The sequence below is a fragment of the Balaenoptera ricei genome, chromosome 18 (genome assembly GCF_028023285.1).
Source record: "Balaenoptera ricei isolate mBalRic1 chromosome 18, mBalRic1.hap2, whole genome shotgun sequence".
In the NCBI taxonomy this organism is placed as follows: Eukaryota; Metazoa; Chordata; class Mammalia; order Artiodactyla; family Balaenopteridae; genus Balaenoptera; species Balaenoptera ricei.
In genome coordinates, this window is record NC_082656.1 from 14,193,909 (window position 1) to 14,215,328 (window position 21,420).

Here is a 21,420-nt window from a genome sequence, read left to right on the forward strand (position 1 = left end):
CCATAAGGAGACTGGGATTTGCAGAAAGTTAAAAGAAAAATAATGTTGAACTGAACTAGGATGATGACAGACAAGATTGGGAAGAGAGGACAGTTGTGAACGACATTGTGGAGATAGATTCTCTCCAACTTAATGACTCCAGAGAATTGAGGGAAGTCATGGTCAAGAAAACTTGCAGGGCGAACGTCACCTGATAGAAGGTTTATAAATCTGTTTGGCAAGAAAGTTGAACTAGTAGATTCAGATGATTCAAAAGATTCAGAAAGAGCGAGATGTGTGCATAGTTTGAGGGGGTATTGCTACTGAGGGAGATTGTTTTCTACAAAATAGGAAAAATTAAGCAATATTTTAACCAAAGATGAAACAACTAGAAAGATTAGAAATCCAAGCAAGAGAGGAAAACTGATAGAACAATTAATAGATATAATTAGGGTATATTATTTGTTATGATCACAATCAAATGTTTCACTTTCACTAATAAGATACTAAGAAATAAATTCAGAAAATGAGATAAGGAGAACCAAAGAGAAACTAAGAGTTTGCCATCTTCATAAAAATTTGGAATATATCTCTATCTATCTATCTATACCTATATACTTTTAGATATAGAAAGGTATTTGAAAACAATGATCACTTTTCTTTATTTCAACTTTGCATATATGCATATACATAAATACATATACATTTTGTTATTTCATCTTTCCAATAGCTTCATGAGGAAAGTCAAGGCACTATTTTCACCTTCCTTCTCTCCTCTCCAATCACATTTTTAGAAATGGAGACAGTGACTTGTCCACAGCTCCAAGCAAGTAAGTGGAAAAGCCAACTTCAAAGCAGGGTTTTCTGACTTCTAGTTCAGTGTTCTTTCTTTTTCCACGTAGTAGACCCCCATCTGAACATAGCTTCGTCTGGAAGATCTGGGTATTTATGACACTATTTGTATCACCTTATGATAGATCCATCTTGAAAATTTACCTATCTTCATAATGAATTTTAATTGAGTTTTGTATTGCCAGATTTTAATTTTGATTTTCTTGTTGATTAAAAAAATATAGCTACTTAATGATGTTGTATGTAAACTGCCCATGTCAATGAATACAAACATTGTCATACAATTGAAAAAGGAACAATCAATTCATTGGCAAAGGGCACAAGCTATGAGTTCTAAGTTTTCTAACCTAGTAGTAGTGACTTATTTTTTATTAACAGAGTCAGTCTTTCTGGCAAGAATGAAAACGATTGCTTCTGAGCACAGAACATAAGGAAGGAAAATGGCAGGTCATCCATAAATTTGGTCTTATGGCACCAAATACCAAAACCCAAAGGTTACCAAAGGGGAATTTGTCCACAAAGACTGAGTCCCTTGTTTTATAGTTGAGGAGACTGTGGTTGCAAAACAAAGGGAACTGCTGCAAGTCACATAGTGGGTGTCAGAGCCAAGGCTGGAACCCAGCTCTTGGTCAATCAGCGCAGGGCTGTTTACCCCTTCAGCACTGCTCTGAAATCAGTTAAGTTTGGATTTATAGGAAGCCATGGTTTTGAAGCTATCAAAGAATAAAATTCTATTGAGAACGATTACAGATTTTTGACATAAAACTTCAATCACTCATCTGTAAGTATTTTTAAGGCGCCTATAAGGCAATCTCTATTGGAGTCTTTTGAGCCAGTAGAGGAGCATAACAGGTGTGAAATAAACCCTGAAGTGACACTGTAACAATCAAAATGTAACCAGGTGTATCTTTAGCTCCAGTCTTACTTTAGAGTACCAAACCCGTTGTCCAGTTTCTACATGAATATCTTGCCTGCATCTTAAATTCATCACATTACCTCTTTTATTTTAGGGCACAAATTCTCTGGTGCTTAACCTTAGGTCAGAACTCATTTGAATTTTAGCGATCAATAAATTTAGCTTTAGGTTGATTTGAGGAGACATTCTGGTGTGTTTTTCATAGAGTAAACAAATTTAAGAATTTATTATAGGGGATATTTTCCCCAGAATATATACAGCAATTGTCTAAAAGCTTAAAAAGGTAAGAACTGAAGAATTAAGCTCAGATTTTAAAAAATTACAAGTTTGTCAACTTATTTTATCTCTTGTAATATTGTGAATGTTGGCCATAAAATATCCTTGCTAATTTAAGTATAGAAATATTTTAACACTGAGCTATTTATCTTAATGTGAGATCATTACCACCAATAATATTTGCTTTCAGATGAGAATTTAATATTTCACTATTATATCAACGATCATCAATGCAAAATATATTTAAGCAAATGACAGTATGTGTTACCTTCGATGTAATTGTAAAAACCCAAATAACTAAGACATTTACCAAAAAATAATAGTAATTCCTAAGAATCATTCCATCACTTCAGTCAAGGCAGGCTAAATTAAAAAGTCAAAAAAGATTATAATTTACTGATTTCCTTAGGCTACTTGAAAATAAATGTGGACCTCTATTCTTCTTCCCATGAAACAAAATATTGAACCCTGCCTTTCGGGCATACTGCCATACCTCAGATGCTGATCTTATCATTGCTTGCAAGTCAAACAGAGTTGGACTTTAAAAGGAAGAAAGGAAATGCCTGGAGCCTTTGGGAAGCATCAGGGGTCAGGATGATGGTCTCATTCTGGTCAGAACATACCCAGAGTCACAATGCCTGAATAAGGATGACTTGACTTCCAGCTGACATTTTTCAATCAAGACACATAACCAGAATTTGAAATACAATATATAAAGAACCATATTCTGAAATTGATGTCCTATTTCACTTGGCATCTTCCCATTTGTTTTATTTGTGAACAGGACATAATAGATTTTTTCCTTGTCACTACAATTTGAATTCTGTATGTAATAATAAATAAGCATACTAAATTAGAAAATAATAATGCCCAAAGCAGATTGGAAATTGATGAAGAGTTGGTTGGGGATTTTCTCATACATTTAAAAGATTGGTCACATCCCTTCTGTGTTCCTGGATGTTCGTTTTGTACTAAATTGTGAAATGTATGTATCAATTGTAAGCGGGAGTTCAAAGTTTCCTAAAAGTACAATATGTATAGAATAAGCTGAAATATATTCAATTAACTAAATGTTATTTGTTTGGATAAGTGGCTCACTTAAAATTAGTCTCTCTCTCCCTCTCGACTCCCAGGGTCAGACACTGCCCAGCGGGCTTCCTGGAGCCGTCTCTGATTATCACTCAGCGATACTTATGCACAGAGGTAATGCTGTGGCCTTGAAAATAGCTCTCAATGCTTCAGGCAGGGATCAAAACCCTAAACTGGAGGAGCTCAGGAGAAAGACACAAAAGGTTTAAAGGGATAAATGCTTCTCACTGCAATGTACCCGCATATGCATCTTATATCTTCAATTTGGACTGAAATGTAAAAGGGAATAACACTGTCTTACACTCCTTTTTTTCCCCCCAAATCTAAAATACCTTTAAGCAGGAAAAGGGCAGGATGACCATTATTTCAATTTTATATTCCAATTAATTATCTGATTTGTATTATTGGAGAGAAAACAACATGACCCAAAATAAAACATTTTGCTCAGGATAACCAAGACTGCTTAAAGAACTAATCTAAAATGGTAGAGTTTTCATTGTGAGGGTTTGGGGGTGGGGGGGAAGCAGTTAGAAAACCTTTCGGAAAGGGAATCTACACACTTCTGAAATCCGACAAACACAAGGGGGCAGGCAGAGCTCGAGTCTGACTTGGAAACCTGCTGACTGAGTGTAGCTAACCTATTTTAGTTCGCCCTCCGGGTATTTATCAATTCTCCTGGCAGGCCAAGAAATGTGATTCTGACACGCGGGTCTAGTTAGTACTTGGTCTAATTACTGCGAAGAGAACAGGAACGTCTGCAATGACCACTACCTCAACAGCGGCGGCTTTGGAAGAGCCCGGGGGCTACATACCCTGGAACGTATCCTCTGGTGCGACTCTTTCGATTCCGCTCTGATGGCGTTTCTCACACATTCCAAGTGCCCCTTTTTCCTTTTACTCTGAAATTTGGTTGCAAAGGAGGGGCTTGTTAAAATCTCACCAATCCGAGAACTGTAGTCATTGTAATTTACGAGGAGACAGCGGGGGGCGGGGACGAGGGGAGGCGCAAACTCCTCCAGACGGGCTTTTAATTCCAGCTTTCCTTCTTTTGCGAATAGGCCCCAGAGTTTCTCCCTAAACTGCTCTGGGTTTTGATTCACACTCAAGCCACGTTGCGTCTAACTTTCCTCTCGGGTTTGCAAGTTACAGTGAGAAATAAGCATTCTCTGCGCGGGATCCCATTGAATTGGGGGCATGGGAGCTAAAACGGGGGTATTGCTGGATCGCAGGCAGCTGGAAAAGTGAATCTAGCTCGGCGGCGTGTTCCGGCTCTGGGGCTGGAGAGCCGCAGCCCTAGCAGGGCCGAGCGGAGCTGGCGCCCTCACTTCCAGGACAGCGCGTCGCGCGTTCTATCTCCTCCCCTCCGCGCGGTTTCCCGGCTTCGGCCCCTAGGAGCTGATTGGCAGAAGTCGCTACCCAACCCTTGTCTCGGGACCGCCTCCCGGGACCGACGATTGGCCTCCTGAGAGGACTGGAGTAAAGGGGTGCGAGGGGAGGGATTTCCCTCAAAGCTCAGGGGCCCGGGACCTGGGAGGGAGGAGTGCAGGGAGTCATTTCTCCCCTCGACCGAGCCGCGAGCCGCGGAGCTGGACCGGCCGGGACGGTTTAGCCTCCCCGGCAGCTCCGGGGGCCGTGCCGAGCCTCTTTCCCATCCTTCTGGTCCAGCCTCGGCTACAGCAGGAACCCCCGGGCGCCGTGCGGAGTTCCTGGCACTTTCCGCAGGGCTCTCTTACCACCTGCCCCGGACCGGGACTGACTGCGCTCTCAGGGCCACCCGTCCGAGCCCTAACATCCGGACCATGCACGCAGCCCGGACCCCCGGGACCACCGCCGGCGCGCGCCGAGCACCCAACCCCGCCGCCTCTCCACCGTTGCCTCCGCCGCCGCCCCGGCTGGTGCTGCTGTTTTTGCTTCTCCTGTCACTGGTAAGCCGCGTCCGGGCACAGCCCCCTGACCCCGGCCGGGCGTTGCTGTCCCCGGATCTCGCGGGCGTTGCAGGGGTCCCCTCCGAAGAGGCCATAGTGCCGGCGAACCGTGGGCTCCGGGTGCCCTTCGGCCGTGAGGTCTGGCTGGATCCGTTGCAGGACCTGGTGCTGCAGGTGCAGCCGGGGGATCGCTGCGTAGTGACCGTGCTAGACAACGATGCGCTGGCCCAGCGGCCCGGCCGTCTGAGTCCCAAGCGCTTCCCGTGCGACTTCGGCGCTGGAGAGGTGCGCTACTCGCACCTGGGCGCGCGCAGCCCGTCGCGGGATCGGGTCCGGCTGCAGCTCCGCTACGACGCGCCGGGAGGGGCGGCAGTGCTACCCTTGGTGCTGGAGGTGGAGGTGGTCTTCACCCAACTGGAGGTTGTAACTCGGAACTTGCCCCTGGTCGTGGAGGAGCTGCTGGGCACCAGCAATGCCCTGGACTCTCGGACCTTGGAATTCGCCTACCAGCCCGAGGCCGAGGAGTGTCGCGTGGGCATCCTGTCTGGCTTGGGCGCGCTGCCTCGCTACGGGGAGCTCGTTCACTACCCGCCAGTCGCGGGACGTGCCAGCGAGGCGGGCACCCAGGAGCCGCTCCTGATGGACTGCAAAGCTTTCCAGGAACTAGGCGTGCGCTACCGCCACACGGCCCCCAGTCGTTCTCCAAACAGGGACTGGGTGCCCATGGTGGTGGAGCTGCGCTCACGAGGGTCTCCTGTGGGCAGCCCTGCTTTGAAACGCGAGCACTTCCAAGTCTTGGTGAGGATCCGAGGAGGGGCTGAGAACACTGCACCCAAGCCCAGTTTTGTGGCCATGATGATGATGGAGGTGGACCAGTTTGTACTGACCGCCGTGACGCCAGACATGTTGGCAGCCGAGGATGCTGAGTCTACCCCCGACTTGCTGATCTTCAATCTCACCTCTCCTTTCCAGCCTGGCCAGGGCTACCTGGTGAGCACTGATGACCGCAGTCTGCCCCTCTCCTCCTTCACGCAGAGGGATTTGCACCTCCTGAAGATTGCCTATCAGCCCCCCTCTGAGGACTCCGACCAGGAGCGTCTCTTTGAACTGGAGCTGGAGGTAGTGGACCCAGAAGGAGCAGCTTCAGAGCCTTTTGCCTTCATGGTGGTGGTGAAGCCCATGAACACCCTGGCTCCTGTGGTCACCCGGAACACTGGGCTCGTTCTCTATGAGGGCCAGTCTCGGCCCCTCAGCGGCCCTGCAGGCAGTGGACCCCAGAACCTGGTCATCAGTGACGAGGATGACCTAGAGACAGTGCAGCTGGAGGTGGTGGCTGGGCTCCGGCATGGTCACCTTGTCCTTCTGGGTGCCTCAAGTGGCAACTCTGCCCCCAAGACATTTACGGTAGCTGAGCTGGCAGCCGGCCAAGTGGTCTACCACCACGATGACAAAGATGGCTCCCTAAGTGACAACCTCGTGCTTCGAATGGCGGATGGAGGGCGCAGGCACCAGGTGCAGTTCCTGTTCCCTATCACCTTAGTGCCTGTGGATGACCAGCCACCAGTCCTCAGTGCCAACACGGGGCTGACACTGGCAGAGGGTGAAACTGTGCCCATCCTGCCCCAAGCTCTAAGTGCAGCTGACATGGACTCAGATGACTCTCTGCTTCTTTTTGTGCTAGAGTCGCCCTCCTCAACTACAGGGCATCTGCTTCTCCGTCAAACCCATCCTCCCCAGGAGGAAGAGATGCTGATCAGGGGCCCTTGGAGAAAACAGGGAGCGTTCTATGAGAAAACAGTGACAGAGTGGCGGCAGCGAGACATAACGGAGGGGAGACTCTTCTACAGGCACTCTGGGCCTCACAATCCTGGGCCAGTAATGGACCAGTTCACATTTCGAGTCCAGGATAACCATGACCCCCCTAACAGGTCTGGGCTACAGAGGTTTGTGATACGCATTCATCCCGTGGATCGCCTCCCTCCGGAGTTGGGCAGCGGCTGTCCCCTTCGGATGGTGGTACAGGAATCCCAGCTCACACCGCTGAGGAAGAAGTGGCTGCACTACACTGACCTGGACACAGACGACCGGGAACTACGCTACACGGTGACACAGCCCCCAGTGGACACAGATAAAAACCACTCACCAGCCCCACTGGGCACCTTGGTCCTGACTGACAACCCTTCAGTGGTGGTGGCCCATTTTACACAAGCCCAGGTCAACCACCATAAAATTGCTTACAGACCTCCAGATCAAGAACTGGGAGTGGCTGCCCGAGTGGCCCAGTTCCAATTCCAGGTGGAGGACCGAGCTGGGAACGTGGCTCCAGGCACTTTCACCCTTTACTTGCAGCCAGTGGACAACCAGCCACCTGAGGTCCTCAACACTGGCTTCACTATTCAGGAAAAGGGCCACCACACCCTGAGTGAGACTGAGTTGAGTGTGAATGATATAGACACTGATTCGGCCCACATCACCTTCACTCTCACACAGGCACCCAAACATGGCCACATGAGGGTGTCTGGACAGATACTGAGTGTAGATGGGATTTTCCACTTAGAGGACATAAAACGGGGTCGGATTTCCTATGCCCATAATGGGGATGAATCTCTGACTGATAGTTGCTCCTTGGAGGTCAGCGACAGACACCACGTGGTGCCCATCACTCTCAGAGTGAATGTCCGGCCAGTGGATGATGAGGTGCCCATGCTGAGCCTTCCTGCAGGCACTCTGGGGTCCTATCTAGATGTTTTAGAAAATGGGGCTACTGAAATCACTGCCAATGTTATCAAGGGGACCGATGAGGACACTGATGATTTGATGTTGACTTTCCTCTTGGAAGATCCGCCCTTATGTGGAGAAATCCTGGTCAATGGAGTTCCAGCAGAGCAGTTTACCCAAAGGGACATCTTGGAGGGCTCAGTTGTTTACGCCCACACTAGCGGGGAGATAGGTCTATTGCCCAAGGAGGACTCTTTCAACCTGAGTCTGTCAGATATGTCTCAAGAATGGAGAATAGGTGGTAATACTATCCAAGGAGTTACCGTGTGGGTGACCATCCTCCCTGTTGACAGCCAGGCCCCAGAAATTTCTGTAGGTGAACGGTTTATAGTGATGGAAGGTGATAAAAGTGTTATAACTTCAATGCACATAAGTGCTGAAGATACTGATTCCCTCACTGATGACATCTTGTGCACCATAGTTATTCAGCCTACCTCAGGTTACATGGAGAACATCTCTCCAGCCCCAGGCTCTGAAAAATCAAGAGCAGGAATTGCCATAAGTGCTTTCACTCTGAAAGATCTCAGGCAGGGTCATATAAACTACGTCCAGAGTGTCCATAAAGGAGTAGAACCGGTGGAAGACAGATTTATATTTCGTTGTTCTGATGGCATTAACTTTTCAGAGAGACATTTTTTCCCCATCATAATCATTCCCACCAATGATGAACAGCCAGAAATATTTATGAGAGAATTTATGGTGATGGAAGGCATGAGTCTGGTGGTCGATACGCCCATCCTCAATGCTGCTGATGCTGACGTTCCCCCAGATGACTTAACTTTCACTATTACCAAGTTTCCTACCCACGGTCACATCATGAACCAGCTGATAAATGGCACGGTTTTGGTTGAAAGCTTCGCCTTGGACCAGATCATAGAGAGTTCCAGCATTATTTATGAGCACGATGACTCTGAGACTCAGGAAGACAGTTTCATGATTAAACTAACAGATGGTAAGCACTCTGTGGAAAAGATGGTCATCATTATGATTATCCCTGTTGATGATGAGACCCCCAGAATGGCCATCAATAATGGACTGGAAATAGAAATTGGGGAAACCAAAATTATCAACAACAAAATATTAATGGCAACTGATTTAGATTCTGAAGACGAATCCTTGGTTTATATTATTCGTTATGGGCCAGGACATGGCTTATTACAGAGACAAAAACCTATAGGTGTCTTTGAAAATATCACACTGGGCATGAATTTTACCCAGGATGAAGTGGACAGGAACTTAATTCAGTACGTCCATTTTGGGCAAGAGGGCGTTCGGGATCTAATTAAATTTGATGTGACTGATGGAATAAATGCCCTTATAGATCGCTACTTTTATGTGTCTGTTGGGAGCCTTGACATTGTCTTCCCTGATGTGATAAGTAAGGGAGTGTCTTTGAAAGAAGGTGGTAAGGTCACCCTCACAACAGACCTACTAAGCACTAGTGACTTGAACAGTCCTGATGAAAACTTAGTTTTTACCATCACCAGGGCTCCCATGAGAGGTCACTTAGAATGCACAGACCAACCTGGAGTATCCATCACATCTTTCACTCAGCTCCAACTGGCTGGCAACAAAATCTACTACATCCACACAGCTGATGACGAGGTGAAGATGGACAGCTTTGAGTTTCAAGTCACTGACGGGCATAACCCCGTCTTCCGGACATTCCGTATCTCCATCAGTGATGTGGACAACAAAAAGCCAGTGGTCATCATCCATAACCTGGTTGTCAGCGAAGGAGAAAACAAGCTGATTACTCCCTTTGAACTCACTGTGGAAGATAGAGATACTCCAGACAAACTCTTGAAATTCACTGTCACCCAGGTGCCTGTTCATGGTCAACTCCTATTCAACAATACCAGACCCGCCATGATTTTTACCAAGCAAGACTTGAATGAAAACTTAATCAGCTACAGACATGATGGCACCGAGTCAAGTGAAGACAGCTTCTCCTTCATAGTGACTGATGGTTCCCATACAGAGTTCTATGTTTTCCCTGATACGGTATTTGAAACAAGAAGACCCCAAGTGATGAAGATCCAGGTCTTAGCTGTTGACAATAGTGTCCCTCAAATTGCAGTGAACAAAGGGGCTTCTACACTTCGCCCTCTGGCCACAGGCCACTTGGGGTCCATGATCACAAGCAAAGTATTGAAAGTGGAGGACAGAGACAGCTTACATCTTTCTCTTAGGTTTATTGTGACAGAGGCCCCTCGACATGGATATCTCCTCAACCTGGGCCAAGGCAACCACAGTGTGACTCAGTTTACACAAGGTATGGTTCACTTTTCTTTCTTTAGAATCAAAGGGCACTCCAAGTCTTACTTCTTGAGATACGGCTGTCACTGAGAACTTCGTAAATAGAGCATCAAATTAGAGTCCAAGGGAAGAGAAGGGAAATGAAGGGGAGGTGAAAATACAGGGACTCTCATTCCTGGGAGAACAGCTCCCTTCTTGCCATATGTCCTACTGCAGTGACCTTTATTAGGAGTATCGTATTTTGAAAATACAAGCTAAATTGTCAAAGGAGGAGCTCGACTTTGGTGAATTAAATTTAAAGCAGGCTTTCCAGTTCTGCTCTGTTAACCACACCCATCCTCAGCAGCCTGTTTTATATGCTGTAGACAGTTCATGAAGCATGTTAGCATCTTAGAGAAAGATGTGCTTTCTAAATTCTGTATATCCACATTATTATTATTATTATCATCACCCACCATTCAAATAGAACCTTCAAATTTATATTATTTTGATTGCTTTTTTAGAGGATTTGTTGTAAGTCTGGTATAGTTGTTAGAAACTTTGTAACGAAAATAAAAAGATGTATTTATATTTACTTTGTAGATTTTATAATTTTTATAAGATTTTATGACTTAGGCTAACACCAGTCCAAAGATGTAAGAGGTAAACGCCTATCTAGATTTAGAATGATTATATGTACACGGCATGCTGCAACAATCCACACAAGAAAAGAAAGTATACTTAATGATGTATAAGAAGACAATAAGTCCATCACCAAAATATACATCCACTTCATTGTTAAGAACCTGAAGATAAGTTAACAAGATTAGTAGTAGAAGGAAGAAATTATTTTCTCATTTCAAGCCTCCTCTCTGCCCTGTTTCAAACACAATAACCAACACCGTTGTCTGAAGCATCTGCATCCTTGAGACTAAAGCATTTTTGTAACCTCAATTTTCTTTGTGTGTGGACAGAATCTGAGACAGGAAGGGCAGGTGACCTGCACAGAATTACTCAGTGACTAAAGGGAGAAGCCCATTCAATCTGCTGGCTTGGGAGTTAGAGCTCGCTTTTCTAGAACGTGCGACTTTCATTACAAAGAGCTTTGGGTTGCTTTCATGAAAATCTCACCCTTGTCAGAATGGAAACCAGATGGAGTTAAACCCCAGGGCTTCCCAGGGGGAGTGTTCTTTTCCTGCAGCAGTGTTGGGCTCTTAGATAACAAATGCTTTAATAAACATGGATGTTGCAAAGTGTAGTGTTGAAGTAAACTGCTTCTCTGTTTTAGATGCTGGCAAATAGCCCTACACTCCAACCTCCTGATTCTTGGCTGAAAGCCTGACTATATCCTAGGGCCTGCAGGGACAGGAAAACTTCAGAGTGCCAAGTGTCATGCCAGACCAGCAGGAAACTTTTGTGTGAAGGCTTTCTGAGGGTAGAGATGCATGCAATCTTAGACTGGTTTATTTTCATGGAAAGTAAAGAGGATGAAAGGAATATGGAAAGGATATTCTTTACAGGATTGAAAATGTTACTTCAAACGACTCCTCTGATGACAAAAATATAATCTGATTTTAGGCATTTTTTTTTTAAAAAAAGAAGGAAAATAAGCAAATGATTTAATTTAAATTCTATGGACGAAGTCCAACAGCTCAAAATATTGGAATATTATTTCCTAAATATTGAGCCATAAAATCCTGCTATTTCATTACAGGCTGTTGCTCTATCTGTCACTGACTTGACGTCACCATGATTACTTTTTATAGTCATTTGTAAATATAGAGTAGTTATGAGTTTATTATAAAAAGTGAAGATAAATTTTTTTTTTTAAGAAATTTCTTTTGTGTAACTACAGTAGAGAACTTTTTTTTTTAATTTTAATTTATTTATTTATGGCTGTGTCGGGTCTTCGTTTCTGTGCAAGGGCTTTCTCTAGTTGCGACGAGCGGGGGCCTCTCACTGTCGCGGCCTCTCTTGTTGCGGAGCACAGACTCCAGACTTGCAGGCTCAGTAGTTGTGGCTCACGGGCCTAGTTGCTCCGCGGCATGTGGGATCTTCCCAGACCAGGGCTCGAACCCGTGTCCCCTGCATTGGCAGGCAGATTCTCAACCACTGCGCCACCAGGGAAGCCCAAGATAAATTTTTAAGATTACATTTTAAAAGAAATCATCACGTTCCAATAAGAACCCAAATGTTGACTAGGAAAATTGTTGGTATTTAATCATACAGGACTCATTACAACAAGTTGAGGCTGGAGTTTGGTTCATAGGAGTTATTTATGGAGATTAGATAAGTGAGTAAAAATGGAGAAAGCTCCCTTATAGAGCTACCATGGCTGCTCTTGCAGTAGAGAAAGTAGAAGCAGTGTCTAAAGTGAGGACTGTACTGTCTTTTCCTTTGTTTTTGTTTTATCATGAAGGGATGAGATGAACTATATTTTGATGGATTTTCAATGCACTGAATTAAGTCCACTTAGCACATATGGCTTGGGAAGGCTATTGCCAAATAAATTGACTAAATGGTCCCTAGGAGAAAAAAAAAATTATTTCTAAAACTTACTAAATTTCACTATTAGGAAAAGTAAACAAGGTAGAATTAGACAAATTAAGGAAATTATTTAGTTATTTCAAACTTTGCTCTTTCTCAAGGTGCCCTTCCCTGCTCTCTCCACCCCACACTTGTCTCAAGTGCCTGGATTTTTTTCTCTACAATAAATACATAATAATATCTTGTGGGAGATAATTTAGAAATCAATTTCAGAAATTTCCCAAAGGTAACCAGGGTGTGACTACCAGGAATGTTAATGAATTCAGAATTTAAAAAAAAATAAAACATGGAATGATTGTGTAGATAAACTGAAATAAATTTGATACATGTTTAACAATGAGAAGAAGATCTAGTTAGTTGTTAGATGTTTACTGAAAGAAAATAACATTTTGGCTCAGGTTTTTATCTTCCTAATACTTCTGTGCCTTAAGAAGCAAGTGTTTATATATATATATTTATAGTGTGTTTTGTTATTTTTAGAGGTACCTGTAGAATAACAGTGTTATGATCAAAGTCTTTACTCACTTGAGATTTTTTAAAAGCCCCCCTTTTGAACAATGCATTATTAACAGAATTATGAAAAGGGTTGTAGTTTGTTTCATCTAATCAATACCTTAGGCCTAACTTGGAGAGAAAATTTGACACCTGAATGTCTTATAATTGAATTCATGTTCTCATTACTTTAAAAAAGAAAAGTTCTTAAAAATCAGTCTTGAAGTGGTATTTTATTTCAATGAAACTATCTCCCAAGTACTATAGTTTCTGCTTAGAAAACACTGATACAGGGATTGGGTATTGTAGTTGTTGTTTTTCCTATAGTGGAGCCTTTAGATTTTCTTATAGAATTAAAGAAGGAATGGGAACATTGGACAAAGGTCTTCCCCACATGACCGGAGGATGTTGTCTTTATGCTAAGGACCTATAGTCAGAGTAGAGTTCTCTTCATTCCTTAACCGATAACTTAAAGGTTGTAAAAGTTAAGAGTTGTAAGAGAAAACAAGTAAAGAGCAGTGCAGGGGGCTTCACTCCTTACCCCTACAGAGTCATCACCCATGCGAAGGGAGAGATGCAGGTGTGGACCACCAGACCTCCGGGCTGTCTCATTTTAGATTAACAAACATTTGAGCCCTTACTGAATGTAAGATCCTGAGCAAAGGACTGTGGAAACAAAAAACAGATTGAAAAAAGAAATTTTCAATCTTCTACAAAAGGCAGCCAGGCAGAAAGAGGCAGAATTTGGGGAGATTACAGTAGAGTTCGAAAAGAAATGCTAAGGGAGAACAACACATCTTGAACTTGCTTCACCTTTAGGTATCTCTATTAACAAGAAGGTACTATTAACTATTAAATCAGATTTTCCCCTCCTCAAACGTTTGATTGTAAGCAAGTCACCTTTCAAAACTGTGTGAGCCAAGGTAGATCATATGTTTCACATCTGTAAAGTGGAGCTATAGAAATTCATGGAGTAATTTGTTGATTCTAATACTTTGCATCACTTGATACTATTCTTTCATAAAATCATTTTCTTATATGTAATGCCTTTAAACTCCGTAGCATGAACTTGTGAGAGATCTTAGGAGATGAATAAACCATAGAGCACACACGAGACAAATAAATATCACATACTATTGTTGAAGCAATTTTTAGCTATGATCTTGGTTTTATGTAACCTTGGAAATAACTACTTGCTGATTGGCCCAGATCCAATAGAGGTCTACTGTGAGTATCACAGAACAAAATGATGTTTGTTTTATTATGTTGTCTGTGTGGCATCATTAAGGAGAAAAACTGATAAAATGGATGAATAAATTTTCAAATTGTATTTTAGTCAACACTGAAAACAAACTATGCCGGTGAATTTGATAGCTAGAATAGAAAGCATTAGAAAAAGCGTTTCCGAGGCAGAATAACTTTTCACTCTGAATAAAGATTTCAGCTTTTACTCGATGTTTTCTAAGTTCTCTTTGGCATTGAGTCATGATAGTAATTTCAATCCGTGGGACTTTTTTAAAAAAGATTTTCTTCATTTTTCCTTTCAAAAATTTGGAGAGCTTAAAAACAGCCTGCTATACCACAAGAGGTAAGAAAAGTTAGCCTGAGGTAGAGCCGAGGAACCTCTTTCCTCTTAGGGCCAGTCCTACAGGGAGGCAAAGGGTGTGATTTCAGTAGTGCCAGGAAATCTGCCATGCCTCAAAATATCTCCCTTTCCACCTGTCATGGAGTCTGACATTCCGTATTTAGATAGTCACTCCTTTGGTGCACGAACATGCGAATATCACTGGGAAGGGCAACACCTTGCTATTATTATAACCAAGCTCTTGCATTCTATCTGTGTAAGGGATCATATTTCCAAGGGACAGCTGAAATCAAAGGGCTTAGAGATATGAGAAATAGGATAGCACTCTTTCCCTTAGGAGAAGAAGGAGATCTAAACATGGCTCATAAAAGTAATAGCCAATAGGATTTACCATAAATGATGAGTCACCAGTTTTGGCCTACTAATTAATCATCTTCTTATTTGGTTATTTTCTAGCTGACATTGATGATATGAAAATATGCTACGTCTTGAGAGAAGGGGCTAATGCCACAAGTGACATATTCCATTTTACAGTTGAAGATGGTGGTAAGTATTCACTCTCCTGTTAGTATAAACAAGGAGAGTGACTTTTATTCGTTGCTCTTTGACAACTTTATTACAGGGAATCGGTATCAAGTATCAGTTTATGCTCACCTGAATTTGTACTGAGTGAAGTTGGTATTTGCTCATGAAAATCTTACATTCTCATTCTGACACAATACTACTCTGCAATGATTGTAAATACATGTTCTAGTTATATTATTCTTGTCTTATGATTTGTAAAGCACTAAAGAGAAAGATCTATGTAGATAGGATCCCCATGTCCAGTTGTTCAGATTATACTCTGCAGAAAGCTGCCTGCTTGAGGCCACCAGAGGATGTTGGGACCAACCCAGCCCCACTTGCAAACCATGTGTTCTACCTAGGTGTGTCTGCCCAAAGGGGGTACCTTTTTCTAATTTTCTTGGGTGCTGTGTGGACTAATGCTGGTGGATAATACGTCGCCTTCACCAAGAAATCAGTGCTAAATAAATGTGTATCAAGCTCAGTACGTCTGATGATTTTCTTAGTTTTCTTAGTTTGGGGGATTTTGTGACTTGGTCTAGCTCAGCTTTTCCTTGGTGAAGTCTGAATACTGCAGAGAATAGACTATGGCCTGGGATCTAAGTCACCTCAGTAATTTATTGTCATTGCTCCCCCAGAGCCCTTACTGCCTCTCACACTCTTCAGCTCCCTTCCTCACCCTGCAGCCTAGGAGGAAAGCTGGCCACTTCTAGATTGATCATAAGGGTGTTTGTGTTCTCACTTGCTCCCAGGAGAAGGAAAAGAACCTCAGGAAGAATGTGTGAATAGGACACAGGAAATGAGGGGACCTGTGTGCGAGAGAAGAGAGAGGGAGAAATGATTCAGTCACCTGTTTCCTTACGATGCTTTATAAAAACGCACACTATTCTGTCATCTATCTCAAAAAGATTCCATACTTACCCCTCCTATTCTTTTGAAGCATTAAATAGCACTTGTTTAAAGTGTCGTTGGACGTAACAGGATCACAGCTCTGAAAAATGACATCTGCTGGGTGTGTGCCAGAGAGGAAAAAAAAAAAAAGGGTGTTAACTTGGATTCAACTAAATTTAATAAGTTTAATGCCTTTATTTTCTTAGCAACCAAATCATACTTTAGTATTCTACATATTGATAAATGAATCTTAGTATGAAACCAAGTTCTGAGAAGGAAATCAACTTATCAGAAAATAATCTGCTTGTTGAATCTTGCTGCCCAAATGGGAAATACTACTGCAAGTAAACTTTAGAGTGAGACTCTGAAATAATTCAAATTTGTCTTATATACATATATACATATATTTTATATATATATATGTGTGTGTGTGTATATATATATATATATATATATATATATATATATATATATATATAAGGACTAAATCGTTGGTTCCAAACACCATGTATATCTTTCCGAATGACTGAATAAACCTCAATAGCAAAAGTATGATTTTCTTTAAAATTCCCCCAAAATGTTTGAAATCCAATGACTACAATTCCAAGACATTATAGCCTATACTTTTTTATACATTTTGCTTTTTCTTTCTTTTTATACATATATATGCTCTATTATTATGCACTTTTCTTTCCTTAGCTGAATGGAATGGTAGCAATTACTTTAAAATTTTGGTCTGTATTCAAACTTTGGAAAACATTATACTGTATCATATTTCAAAATATTAAGTGAGGAATGACTAGCTGAAGAGACTGGGTTTATTTTTGGATTCGCTGAAAAAATGGCTGAGCCTCTAAAGATTGTGTTTATGGAAATAGGAACTAAATCATTTTGGGAGCTTTTTCAGAGCTAGAGTTTCATGTGAGAGAGAAAAATTCCAGAGATATTGTCCTTTACTCTTCTCCTCCCACTGACTTAGCATTACTTACAGAGCTCAGGCAGATTCTGGCAACTCTGTGGAACAGAATTTATCTTAATTTCCCTGATGCAAGAAAACTTCCCTTTGACAGAATAAATACAGAGACCTGCAAGATTAAAAAATAAAAAGTCATGTATGTATTTCAAAATAGTTTCAATCTGATACTTATTTTTCAAGGATTTTTGCACTGTCTTTTGTAACATATTCTAATATATCAATGAGAAGTACAATACTATTTAAACTTACAGAGTATCTTGAATGAAATTCTCCTCTCTGGGAAGTGTGAGGTATTTTGCTAAACAGAAGTAAAAAAATGTTTGCAATATTTGTGATAAAAGAAAGAATAAAGATATTCTTCCTCTCTACAAAAATATTGTACTAAGAATTATGAATTTTTTCTGACCTAGCTATTATATCTTCTAGTTGTAGTACAGTCAGTAATTTCATCAAAATATACTCTAGAAAAGACCTGTTTTATAGACTGTAATATGAACATCTATTTTCAAAATCTTCAAATGTAGCAATGTAAATTTCATGAACTAGATGACATGTTTATGAAGACACATTTGTGATGTCGTTTGACACTTCTCCAAGATATGTATGCCTCAGGAATTATGTCAGGTAATGCAAGGATTGAATCTTATGAACAAGGATTATCCTTGTTTCTCAGTTGGAAGGATCTAGGTCTCAGAGTAGCCAGGTAACTTCCCCAAACACATCCATCTATCCATCCAGGAAGTAACAGAGCTCCCTCAAGGGTACTTACTCTTCCCATGCATTTGATGACAGACTTTTTGCACCAGAGGGTTTAGTTACTGAATTCAGCTGTAGTCATTTATTATCATTTACTTTATACAATTATAGTAAGCATATCCATACACCATTCCCATGAAATATATGAAATGCTTCTAGTGTTTCAGATCTGAGAAGCAAGTCAAGGCACCATGGCATAAAATCAATCAACTCTCTACTACCAATTCTCTCTCCAACTCACTAAAAATCACTTCAAGTCAACCAGATTGATTTTAGGACCGTGACTATCTAAGGAAATTACTGGAGCAAATATAATCCTCAAATAACATTAAAAATAAAACATAGCTTTTAATTTCAGGAGTCAAGAATGGGAGAGGAGGCTGAGGAGAACAGAAAACTAAAATCCCTTGTTTTCGATTTAATTATATTATCATAAGAACCTGGCTAGCCACAGAATTCTCCTGTTATAATGTCCTAACCGGTTAAGACCACACACGACTAACGGATTGGTGCTTAGGACAGAGTTACTACTTTTTAGTGTTTGGAGGGCTTTGGGGCAATTACCAAAAGACCGGACTTAAGAATACACTAATTGAAGAATAGATAACGTCAGGATTTTCACCTCGGAGTTCTACTGTGTTTGGACTTAATGAATGTTGGTCAATATAACACACGTATACACACACACACACACACACACACACACACACACACGCATGCACACAGATCCTCATATGTCAGGATTCTTTCCATTAGATCTTTTATTAGAACTATCATTTATGCAATTTTGCCTTCACAGCTCCGAGCACAGTTAAAAATACATATATTTGGCAGATGAGGAAACTGAGTCACAGATATAGGTAACTGACCTCCTTCAAGTTGTATAACCAGGCAGCTAGAGGCCAATTTGAATCCCAGATTCCTTCCTCAAACAGTAACTTTGACACTTATTCAGGATTGGCAAAAGAGGGAGGAATACTTGAATTCTTCTGGGCTCTCCAGACTGAGTTTTTAGGCATGTTTGATAGATGAGAATGAAGTCAGAGTAGGATCTGCTGAGATACAAAAAGTTCTGCATCCTCTGGGGTGTACAGTTTTATTTTAGAATACTTTAAAGGTCACTGCATCCTAACATTTATAGTATTCTTTCCCGGTATCACACTGTAATTTTTCTAACTACATGTGGAAAAAAATTTATTCTTTCTAAAGTTGAAATAAACACAAATCAAATCAACCTTAAGGTACCATTTTTTTTTTAACATTTTTATTGGAGTATAATTGCTTTACAATGGTGTGTTAATTTCTGCTTTCTAACGAAGTGAAGCAGTTATATATATACATATATCCCCCATATCTCTTCCCTCCTGCGTCTCCCTCCCTCCCACCCTCCCTATCCCACCCTTCTAGCTGGTCACAAAGGTACCATTTTATAATTATTTTATCAATTAAATTACAAAGAAACTTTAAAAAAATTCACTTCAGGGATTATGATGAAACAGGTATACTTCCAAACTATTTGTGAGGTTGTAAACTGAGAAAATAAAGTTGAAGAAACATCTATGAATACGGAGACGAAGTCAAGAAGGCTATAATATTCCACTTGAGACATGGCTCAACAGAAGCAAAAATTTGTAGGCACGTGTATGTCACCATGCGAAAAGTAGCAATCTGGAAATTACTCTAAATGCCAATAAAAATAGAGCTTTTTAGTAATGGTATCTACATCAGAAAATGTTATGCAGCCCTTAAAATTCATAATTATAAATTGTCATATTGTAATTCTTCAAATGATCATTTAGTAGTGAAATATGTTTATTGGAATATTAGTGAAGAACCTGAGGAAATTCCCCGGTGGTCCATTGCTTAGGTCTCTGCACTCTCACTGCTGAGGGCCCAGGTTCAGTCCCTGGTCAGGAAACTAAAATCCCACAAGCCACGCGGCGCAGCCCAAAAAAAACCCATGAAAATGTTACATCAAAATAGGTCATCCATCCAGTTTTCTGGGGCCAATCAACACATGCATTTTCACAGTTACAATCTAAAAGGTCAAACTCTGAAATTAGGAAGTGTGTTCCTGTTATCTGTGGCTTCATCCAAAGATCTTTTGTATATAAGTGTGGGTAGCAGTCACCTATGGATTTAGCTAAACCGTCTTCCATCTCTTTTGTTTTTACCCTTTATGTCTTCTCAAGGGTAATTCAATGTAATGATAATAATACAGACTTGGAAAACACATTCTCCTTTGATAATTGCCTCTTTGAATTAAAATTCCAGATCTAGTACTTGGAATTTTGTGGGAAGAAAAAAAGCATGTATTCTTTTTTTATTTTTTTTTCCTAAGCTAATAGAGGGAAGAAATTAGAAAACTAATAATAATAAAATAAATCCAAAAGAAAACAAGAAATGAGAGAAAACAGAACATAGAACAGAGGAAACAAAAAGAAAGCAAATATTATGATGGTAGATATAAAGCAAAATGTATCGATAATTATATTAAATGTAAGTGAACTAAATGTTCTAATTAGAATATAAAAGTTGTCAAACTGGATAAGAAAACAAAACCCAATTACATGTTGCTTACAAGAAGCACATCCTTGAAAAAACATGTATTCTTTTATCCCCTTCATAATAGAGCATATTCTACCTGATTTCTTCTCAGCATTTAACTCTGTAACTTTCCTCTTCTAACATTATAAGTATTCTAACATGAAAGCGCTCCTGTCCCTTTTTAGTTTTGTCTCCAAGGAAATCGTCTAGCTCTTTATTATGATGTGAAATCCAGTCTCACGTAACTATTCCAGGTATGTCCCACCCTCAGCCCTAATGACTGCTAATCACTCCTCAACTTTCAACTCAGATGTCATTCCCTCTCCAAAGTTGCTCCCAATATCTTGATAACAAAATTGACCATGCCCTTTTTTTGTGCTTCTATCCCTACCTTTCTTTAGAACAAGAATGTTGTATTCTGATTATTTGCTAATGTGAAGACCTCCATTAGTAGAGAAGAAACTTTTTCAAGTCAAAAAAAGGTGTCATTAATCTTTATACCACAAGGCCTATCCAGGGGTGAACACACAGTAAATATTAAACAAATATTAAAATAAATGAATAGACAAATGGCCAAAAGAAGCTCTATTTTATATAAGGATCAATTAAATAGTATTCTACAAAAAGCTCCTATAAACAGTTCCCAGGGGACCCTTTGCATTCTTTTAGAACATTCTCTTATCCTAGCATTGATTTAAATCCTTGTGGCACCAAAAAAGATTTTTAGTAAAGCTTTCACATTTTTAAATACATGAAACTAACTGCTGTAAAAATGCCTTTGAAACCTTCAGTGAATATACTTAAGATTGAAGAGATCCACAGTAACCACCAGTTCAGAGCTCATGTTATTCTTAAAGAATTCTTTTCAGAAAAAAAAAATTGTCAGTATGTTATATAAACAATTACACAATTTTAAAATTTAAAAAGAAATCAACATTTTCTATAAATCACTGAAATTTTTAAGTCAGCACCACTGCCTTAAGTATTTTTAGTCACCCCAATTTTTTTG

At 41.0% G+C, this 21,420-nt stretch overlaps 1 protein-coding gene across 2 annotated transcripts in view; it reads left to right on the plus strand.

The window, feature by feature from the left end:
• The first annotated feature begins 4,634 nt into the window (after nucleotides 1–4,634).
• FREM2 (FRAS1 related extracellular matrix 2) overlaps nucleotides 4,635–21,420 on the plus strand; it is a 145,478-nt gene continuing 128,692 nt past the window's right edge. For both annotated transcript variants that reach the window (XM_059903299.1, XM_059903300.1), the window contains exons 1-2: nucleotides 4,635–10,090; nucleotides 15,134–15,223. In XM_059903299.1, coding sequence (XP_059759282.1) covers nucleotides 4,912–10,090; nucleotides 15,134–15,223 — 5,269 coding nt within the window. In that variant the 5' untranslated portion in view covers nucleotides 4,635–4,911. The remainder of the gene's footprint in view (nucleotides 10,091–15,133; nucleotides 15,224–21,420) is intronic.